Here is a 9,259-nt window from a genome sequence, read left to right as displayed (position 1 = left end):
GGTTGTGTTTCCAGCTCATGCTCAAGGAGAAGGCATTGGTGAGGGCTGGATCAAGACAATGAACTTGATTTGACCAGATCCTCCCGCAGTGCTCATTAGGTGCCAGTGCACAGTAGGTCCATCTCACTGTGGCTTGTGCCCTGGAGGATATCAGTGAATAGGCCACAAGCAGGCAGGCAGGTGCCTGCTGCCAAGAGTATGCAGGCTGCCCAGGGAAGAGCTGCTCTGGGTCACACCCACTGCTGGGTGGCTGCCATGCTCCCTGCCAGAAACCGCAAGCCTGGTGGAGGGCTGCCCAGAGTCTGGGCCGGGGGCTTGGGAAGCCTTGGGTCAGCTCACAAAGCGGGTGTTTGCTGGCTGTTTCCGGTTGCTGTAGCCCTGCGGGGGTGGAGGTGGGCAGAGGTTTGAGGCCGGGTGGCAGCAGCTATGGCAGCTGCCCCATGCTAAGGCCCTCTTGTGCTGGGAGGAGCTAGAGAGGCCCCTGAAAGCCTGTCCCAGGCCCCTGGTCTGGCACTGGTCCGGGCTGCACGCACACATACATACACTGGCTGTCCTTGGTGGTCTGCACAGTGTCACCGTCAGATCAATGGGACCCCAAGAAAGAGGAGAGGAGTAAGGAATGCAAAAGCCAGTGTGAGTGTGTGAGAGAGAGTGAGCGAGCGAGCAAGCACGGGAGAATGAGCGAGCACGAGTGAGCAAGCCTGGGAGTGACCTCATAGCTGCCAGAACATAAACACTTGCAGGTTCTGCTTCCCAGGCTCAGAGCTGGCTCCGCGGGGACTCGGTGACATGCGGGGCACATCCCAGCCCCACCTGCTGGCCTTCTCCTTGCTCAGCCTGCTCTCACAGGTAAGGCGGTCCTAAGATGCCCCCAGCCCCTTCAGTGCGGTGGGAAGAAGGGTGGAAAAGTCCCTCCCCCGCCCCCACTGGGAGAACCCCTACAGGGTCCCAGTGGCTGCAGCCCAGCCCCTGTGTCAGAGCCAGGCGCCCCTCCCTGGCTCCCAGCCAGCTGCCTCCTGCCAGCTCTGCTGTGTGACCTCAGGCTAGCCCCTGTCCTCTCTGAGCCTTCGCCGAGTCTGCAGCTGGATGGATGTAACGCTGCTGAAGGCTTTGCAGAGATGGGGGTAACTTACTGAAGAGGCTGTGCCCAGGACCCTGGAACACGATGTATTTCAATAGGGAAGTTTAATGGCCAGCCCTGCATGGCACAGTGGGCAGCCTCATTCCAAATGGTGGGGGCGGGGCATTGGAGATAGGGCTGAGCCAGGACTGGAGTGGGGACTGAGGAGGGCATTAATGCTGTGGGTCCCTCAGACAGGAACCTGTGGAACCTGGTGGGGGTGGGGCACAGATGGGGGGAGGGATGGGAGGGAAGGCTTAATCCCCTGGCAAGTGCCCGGACAGTTACCAAAGGACTGTGTAACATTGACCTTGCCTAACAAGACTACCCCAGAAGAAGTCATTAGCCCCAGTTTTTGACCAGGCAAGGCTCAGAGACTGTAAGCCATTTGCCCACAGCCACACAGCAAAGCTGGAAGGGCAGGCTGGAACCAGCCTGGAGGTGTGTGTGGTGAGGGTGTGGTGAGGGTGTCTCCCCCAACTCCCAGGAGCCAAGATCTCCCTGCAGGATTTTTCCCCACTCCCATGCCCCACCCTTGCCCTGGACCTAGGAAGCCATGTGAGGGGAGGCTGTGGCCCCTGCAACCTGCCAGTCTGAGGCTGCTTTTTCCAGGGGAACAGCGAGGATGTGGTGCCAGGGTGGTGGCTTATGGAGCTGGAGGCTCCATGAGAGAAAAAAGACACCCCAGCCTCCCGCTGCTGTGAGCTCTAGGAAGCCAGGGAAGCTTCCTGCAAAGGTACCCAGGGACTCAGTCACTGTGGTTGGGCAAAGCCGCCACCATGCCCTGGGAATTCCAAGTCTGTCTAGCAGACCATGGGGACGAGGCAGGAGGCAGAAGGGGCAGAACATGTAGCTGATGTGACCTGAATTAATCCCCATCATCTCTCATGGGCAGGTGTTTCCTACAGCACCTGACCGAGGGGCCAGTGTATGCCAAGTCTGTATCCCAGGCATCTGGGCCATGTGTTCAGCATCACCGCGCAGTCAGGGATCGAAGTTACATCTCTTACCCAGTAGACTTCGCCCCTGCCACACAACCCTGCAAGGTTCCTGGGAGATGGAAGGCACAGGGGACAACTTGAATATATGGACTGGAGGGCCAGGAAGGGAGTAGAGACAGAGAGGGTACCTCCTTCCTTGGCTGTGCCCAAACACCCTCCCTGATGCATCACTACCACTCCTGAGTTAGTGGGGAAACTGAGGCAGCAGCCAAGCTGGCATCAGAGCCCCTGAGAGACTAGGCGGGTAGGATACAGTGATGTAGGGTAGGGGTTGTGAATTCACACGAACTTGGATTTGATCCCAGGTCCAACTTTTCCAGGCTGTTTACTGCTTTGGGCCTCAAATCCTCATGCATGCAATGGGCACAGGGGTGCAGCCCCACATGGCAGAATCCGATGAGACTGTGCACGGAGGTACCCAGACATGGTGTGCACATGGTGACTGTCAGCTGTCATGGAATATGTCATCCTCAGCTCCTCCTGGATGCCAGGACCTGCCAAACCGTCTGGCAGAGGAGCTCCCAGGGTGTCCAGGGAAGGCTTGCTTCCAGGTGGGAAGTGCTGAGTGGCAGTTCTGGCCAGAGACCACGAGAGCCCCCAAAGTCCAGCCGGTGTCATCTCACATGAGCTCTGTATGGGTCACCCGGGCTTGTTAAGGTGACGCATCAGAATCCTCGTCCCAAGCTACCTCCCCATGCGCTGCTCAGCCAGGTTGTGGCACGACCCCTGCTGGTCATGGTCGGAACAGCAGGCAACAGGAAGCGCGCTTGCAGAAGCCGGGCAGGTGGTGGGAGCTGTGGTGAGACAAAAGGGTCCTTGTCCATTTTGGCCTCACACGAGAAATGATCTTGTTCTTTCATCTTCCTGAACTTCACGTCTGCCCTGCCCTAGATAAATCGTCTTATTCCACCCTTTTCCCACCTTTAACACCTGGGAAAGATGGGTCCTAGAATTGGGACCACTAGGACTATACTAAGTGATGCTAACACTTGTTCCCTACCTTCAGATATTTCCTTGTCCTGGCCCAGTAGGGACAGATGGGTCACGGGTTGGTGCCATGCTGGAGGCACGTAGGACATCAACTGGACACCTGCCTTCCCGATCGATGTTTCTAGTTCAAGTCCTAGCTTGGCTCGGGATCCTGACTAGCACTCAGCTAACTCACATCCCAGAAGACAGCAGGTGATGGCTCAAGGGGCTGGGTGCAGGAGATCTAGACTGAGTGCTGGGCTTCTGGCTTCGGCATGGCCTAGCCCTGGCTGTTGCTAATCTCAATCTCTCAATCTCTCAATCTCTCTCTCTCAATCTCTCAATCTCTCAATCTCTCTCTCTCTCTCCTTGTCAGAGTTCAGGGGGTCCTGCCTTTGTGATGTCTAAATTGGTGAGTGCCAGAGAGGGCCTCAGGGAGCTGAGTGGTAGCGAGTCTCCTGGATGACTTTCTGAGCACCAGGGCTGGGCAACACATATGCATTGTTTTAAAGACCGAAACTGTGGCCACGGAACTGTTTGCCTCCACAGGGGAGTGGCCTCGGGCTGGGAATCTGCCGCCGTCATCCAGGGTTTGCTGTTTTCACCCTTCTGGGAGCTGCCAGCATGCAGGAGCTAAGCCCTCCACTGAGTGGTAATATTTACCAGTGCAGCAGGCAGGGGTATTTGCTGCATGCCAGGCCACTTGCTCAGGGGCTTGCATCTGACTCAAAAATGGTCTCTGGGTTAGGTCCCACTGTTGTCCCATTCTGCAAAGTGTAAGACTGAGGATAAGGCAAGGAGTGGGACCAGAACTCAGGCCTGGAGTCCTGACTCAGCAGCTCAATGCCACACTGCCTGTTAGGGCAAGCCACAGGGTGACTCAGAGGCCAAGACCCCACACCTCCCTGCCCAGCAGAGGGGTGGCTCCCTGTAAAGGTCTCATGGTCCACCCTGAAAGCCCACACTGAGTAAGGTTTCTGTTTTTCCAGGTGTCGACCCAGCTGTGTCAGACACCGTGCACCTGCCCCTGGCCACCACCCAGATGCCCACCGGGAGTGCCCCTGGTACCAGACGGCTGTGGCTGCTGCCGAGTGTGTGCGCGGCGGCTGGGGGAGCCCTGTGACCACCTCCACGTCTGTGACCCCAACCAGGGCCTGGTTTGCCAGCCTGGAACTGGCCCTGGTGGCCGGGGGGCTGTGTGCCTCTGTAAGCAGGTTTGCGGGACTGAGGGAGAGTGTGTGACGGCCGTCCACGCCACGGGTCCTGACCCAGAACTCAGCCCTGCTCACTCTGCCTCCTCTCACCCTCCCTTCAGGTCCACTGCCTCTTTCATACAGACATGGTGGCCCACAGCACCCCAGGCCCATCGCTTGCATGGCCTAACCCCACGCCTGGCCAAATCAAAGCCAGCTGTCAAACACCTCACCCTGAGAAGCCCTTCCAGATTCTCCAAACCAGACATTCTCATCTCTTCAGGACCCTGACAACACTTTGGAGGGAAAGAAAGTACAACCACTGATTTAGGCCAAAATCAGTGTTAGGCACAGTGCCAAGCACATGGCACGAGCCAAGCAGTCCTTCCCACAATGTGGTCAGTAGCTGCAGAACCATTTTCCAAGTGGGGAAACTGAGGTTTGAGGATATTAGCACAAGGCTCCATGTTGCACAGTGCGGCCTTGTTCTAGCATGTCTAAGTAGCATTCCACTCTGCCACCTGCCTGAGTGGGAGGCTCTGGGCTCTAGTCTGAAGCCTGGCTTGGCGGTTTGCCCGTGAGACCTCTCTCAATGTCCTTTAGGCTTTGGCATCCTGATACTCTGAGCAGAGCTTTACAACCTTGTTCATGCAGGGACAGTCAGGGCTGTCCCCATGGTGGGACAGGAGTAGCACCCCCGAATCCCAACCCCTGGGCTGGAAGTCACCAGCAGCCCTCTCTGTCACCAGCCGTGACAGCTCTGCCCTCAGACATTGCTAGAGATCCCCAGGGGAGAGTCACTGGTAAAGAAACCAAAAGAGGAAAACAGACTTTCATAAACAAATCAGTCACGTAGACAGTTTTTTATCACCATAGAAATGAGAGAGAGACCCACGCATCATTGGCAAGGACTCCAACTACAGCAGGACCCTTGGCAAACAACATCATGGACAGCAGCCAGTGAGCTGTGGACAGAAAGCCTGGCTGTGGGAGTTCTCGCTCAGGTGCATGCAAGGAGACGGGGACATTTGCAGGGGCTGTTGTAGCCCAAAGGTGTCTAAAGACAGCAGCGTGAGAAGTCAGATAGCCTGGCCACGAGTGTAGATGCACTGGCGGCTTCCACATCGCACGTAGTTCCTATGTGCCACACACCGAAGGCTTCCCCAGTATCAGTGCATTGAATCAGTGAATCCTCTAACCCGCAAAGGAGGTTTCAGTGTCACCCCTAGGGTACCAGTGGCCAAAGGAAGCACATGGAGTTAAACAACTCCCCTTCTCTGCCCGCTCCCCACCCCAGCTCAGACTGGCAAGTGGGGTCTAAACCTGGGGCAAGCCTGGCTCCAGCACCTTTGGCCCCCTGCCAAGGACCCACTGGGCATCTGTGCAGGGCTGGCACAGAGCAGCTACGGCTGTTGTTGGGGCTGTGAGGGGCTCATCTTAGTTTATCGCAAGTCGGACTACAAACACCTGCCAGCCAATGATGTGTTTGGTCCCTGGTCCCTCCTGCACCTGCCAAGCCCCAGTGTGGCAACATGGTGAATGTTTAATGATTCAAGCTGGATTTAGGGGCTGGTGATCCCCACAGGGATCCAGCTGACTTCACAGTGACTTTCTTGGGGCTCTGGAGGGTGTGAACAGCCACAAACCTCCCTTACCTTCACTCATTCCACTACAGCCCTCTGAGGGACAGATTTGTGTGCAAAGCCTCAGCAAGTTCAAGGTTGGGGTCTTGGTCTCCCAGACGACACTTCTCTGGCTACACTGGCCTCCTTGATGTTTCTTAAAAACAAGCTTAGGCCATGGCCATCCCAGGACCTTAGCATTGGCTGTTCCTTGCTAGTAGAAGTTATCTCCCTTTAGATACAGTTCAGCTTACCCCCTACACCAAGGCATTGCCCCACCTTGCCAATGAGAAAACTGGCGCTGGCCAAGGTTAAATTGCCTGCCTAAGGGCACGTCGCTTCCAAGTAGCTGAAGGTTAAAAGGAAAAAATGTTCCATCCCTCTATTCTTGTCAGGGCGGCCAGAGGGAGATGACACAAAGATCACCAGCTGGCAAGACATATGGTCCCAGGGGCCTGGGGTGCAGATGGCCACTCTCACCGTGGCCACTCGGAAGTTGTCACTCACTCACCCACAGTCCTATGGGCAACCAGTCAAGTACTGACCTGGCAGGGATGTCTGCAAGGCAGCAGGTGGCCAGTGAGTCACAGCAGGTTACCAGGTGCCAGTGCACATGGTGCAGTAGCTGAGCAACACATGGGAACTTTTTTCATGCAATAACTTTGAAATCCATGTACCACTCCTTCATACCGGACATTTTTCCTTCTCCCAGTAGATCCTCGCTGTGTTTATGAGCAGAGCAGAGGAGCTAGGGCTTGGCTAGGGGAGGTCCCATCACTCCTGCCCTTTCATCCCATCTATACCACCTGATGCAATAAGCACCCTTGCACATATGCCCATTTTGCAGATGAGGAAACTGAGGCAAGGGAACTCATTGGGCTAAAGTTCACAGCTGACAAAGAGCAGGGCTGGGCTCTCTACCAGGAGCAGGGGTGTGCCAGTGCAGGCTGGCCACAGGGTGGGTGATGCATGCTGCTGTGCTGGTGCCCTGGGTATGGCTCAGATGCTGTAAGGGCTTGGCCTGGGCCAGCTCTGCGATGGGGCATGGCAAGTTGGGGGAAGGATCACCAACGGGGTCTGGTCTCCCCCTGCAGTCGGAGAGGAGGCCGGGAGCTGTGAAATGGGTGGCCGCCTGTACCGGGATGGGGACACCTTCCAGCCACACTGCAGGGTCCTGTGTCGCTGTGAAGATGGCGGCCTCACCTGCGTGCCACTGTGCAGCGAGGACGTCCGGCTGCCCAGCTGGGACTGTCCCCACCCCGTGCGGGTGGAGGTACCTGGCAAGTGCTGCCCTGAGTGGGTGTGCAACCAGGGAGGTGGGCTGAGGACCCAGCCCCTCCAAGCGCAAGGTGAGTGTGGGCTTGGCTTAAGTCAAGGGCAGGACTGGCTGCGGGGTGGGGGGCTGCAGGCTGCCGAGCGAGGGGCCAGGTGGCAGGGGGCTGGTAGTAGCTATGGCTAAGGACGCAAGTGAGATGGGGGAGTCTCCAAGCCTCAGAAGCTGAGAGCAGCAACAATTCCGATACCTAACGTCAAATCCCAAATTACTAAAATCAAACCTCCGTGGCAGCGCCAGGAGGGGGAGGGTCAAGAGGCTTCATCCAAAATCTCACAGCTGACAACAGCAGGTGTCTCACGCCATCCTGATCTCTGGTTAAGATGCAGCCATGCCCGTTAACAAGATAGCTCAGTCCAAGGGCTGTTCCAACGGACCCAGCACTGAACCCCGAGGCATGTGGGCATGTCTCCCAGATGTGGGCAGAGGAGCCTGGCTAGGGGAGATCCCATCACACCTGGCGTGGGTGGAGAGGCCGTGTGTGTGTGTGTGTGTGTGTGTGTTTTAAGATACATTCGTTATCTGTGAATGTGGTTTAAACAAGTAGGGGGGCCAACCGGAAAGAAGAGATTGGTTCTGTAATGATACAGCCACGCGAAGGCAGGGGAGTGTAGTGGGTCAAGTCCATGCAGGTGGCCTTGCCATGCACCAAGTTGCTTAACTTCTCTGACTCAGTTCCTCCACTGTCAGGTGGGGATGCTCTGAGCACCCAGCTGCGGAGGGTGTGAGCACTAACACATCAAGCAGAGCCTAGGATGCAGGGTTACATGGCAGGTGGCCAGGGAGACACCTGCGATGAAGTCTGATACAGACGCCTGGCAGATAGGAGCATGCCCGGGGGGTACTGTGGTACCTACAAAGGATGTGACACCTGTGTGTGTGGCACGCGCTTAAGAGGGCACTCGTGAACACGTGCTCACACGGCCATCCACTCCCTGGTTCTGCCCTCAAGGACTCAATCCCCCTTAATAGTGGAAATACTGAAAAGCATGCAGACTGTTTTTTCTAAAAGGCACAGTGTAACAGCAAGTTCCACAGTTCACTTTGTATTTTGGTATGACAAGGAGTCCGGAGCTGATGGAAAGAATCCGGAAGTGTGTGTGTGTGCAACTTCCACACAAGTATGATACCTTGTGCATAGGGACGGAGCGGCGATGGGTTTGCCCGCCACCAGGATACCGAGGGGCAGGAGGAAGAGCTAGATAGGTGTTCCAGGCTGTGGTTTGGGAATTTTTAACACAAGAGGTGGGGCGCCACCTGCTGGTAGTGAACGATGAGGCCTCGCAGGCTCTAGGCTCTGTGTGTGGCGCTTGTGTCCATTATTAACACAATGCCAACACCGGACCCTGAGGAAATGTACAGAAGAAACAACTGAGGTCCAGGGAGGTTAAACAACTTGACCAGGACTGTTGTGGCCGCTGGAAGGCAGAGGGATCGGGCTGTGACACCCTGCCCTCACAGAGCTGACCCGGTTTTCTCTCTCCAGCCCCAGGACCCCAACTTTCTGGCCTTGCAGCTCCCCAGCCTCCTGGTGTCGCATGCCCAGAATGGAGCACAGCCTGGGGCCCCTGCTCGACCACCTGTGGGCTGGGCGTGGCCAGCCGGGTGTCCAACCAGAATCGCTTCTGCCGACTGGAGACTCAACACCGCCTCTGCCTGCTGCGACCCTGCCCTCCAACCAGGGGCCGCAGCCCACAGGGCAGTGCTTTCTAGAGCCAGCTGGGAGAGGAGACAAGGTGTTCACTGTCCCCAGCAGGTGGCCCTGGCAGCAGCAGTCCACTGAGGGTCTGCCATGCGGGGCCAGGAGGCCAAGAGCAGTCTCAAGCCATCTGTTCCATCAGGACGCTGCGACACAGCAAGGAGTGTGGCCCCAAGGCTGCCTTCCCCTAACTCAGTCAGAAAGACTGGCCAAGGTCTCATGCGGCTTCTGGGTCATTCTCAGCTGACAGATTGCCTTAACCAGCTTCCCCACTGGGCAGACATGGGGCGGCTGATAACTTAACGACCAGGCCTCTGCATGG

General features: G+C 56.8%; 1 protein-coding gene across 2 annotated transcripts; it reads left to right on the top strand.

Moving 5' to 3' along the window:
- The first annotated feature begins 370 nt into the window (after positions 1 to 370).
- Positions 371 to 9,259, top strand: CCN5 (cellular communication network factor 5). 2 transcript variants are annotated; one of them, XM_058679845.1, is made up of 5 exons: positions 371 to 392; positions 758 to 849; positions 4,080 to 4,296; positions 7,000 to 7,254; positions 8,725 to 9,259. In XM_058679845.1, exons 2-5 carry the CDS (start codon positions 790 to 792, stop codon positions 8,949 to 8,951), a joined length of 759 nt encoding a protein of 252 aa, XP_058535828.1. In that variant the 5' UTR covers positions 371 to 392; positions 758 to 789; the 3' UTR covers positions 8,952 to 9,259. The 2 variants fall into 2 exon arrangements, with proteins under 2 accessions (XP_058535828.1, XP_058535827.1); XM_058679844.1 differs by lacking the exon at positions 371 to 392 and having other exon boundaries at positions 682 to 849.

This window comes from Ochotona princeps, chromosome 22 (assembly GCF_030435755.1).
Source record: "Ochotona princeps isolate mOchPri1 chromosome 22, mOchPri1.hap1, whole genome shotgun sequence".
Taxonomy (NCBI): domain Eukaryota; kingdom Metazoa; phylum Chordata; class Mammalia; order Lagomorpha; family Ochotonidae; genus Ochotona; species Ochotona princeps.
This window is presented reverse-complemented; position numbering and strand designations above follow the sequence as displayed.

Coding starts and splice junctions, on each gene's coding strand:
- CCN5 (XM_058679845.1), top strand. CDS start 790: ATGCGGGGCACATCCCAGCCCCACCTGCTGGCCTTCTCCTTGCTCAGC. Junction 4,297..6,999: donor CCGGGGGGCTGTGTGCCTCT/GTAAGCAGGTTT, acceptor CTCCCCCTGCAG/TCGGAGAGGAGGCCGGGAGC. Junction 7,255..8,724: donor CCAGCCCCTCCAAGCGCAAG/GTGAGTGTGGGC, acceptor TTCTCTCTCCAG/CCCCAGGACCCCAACTTTCT.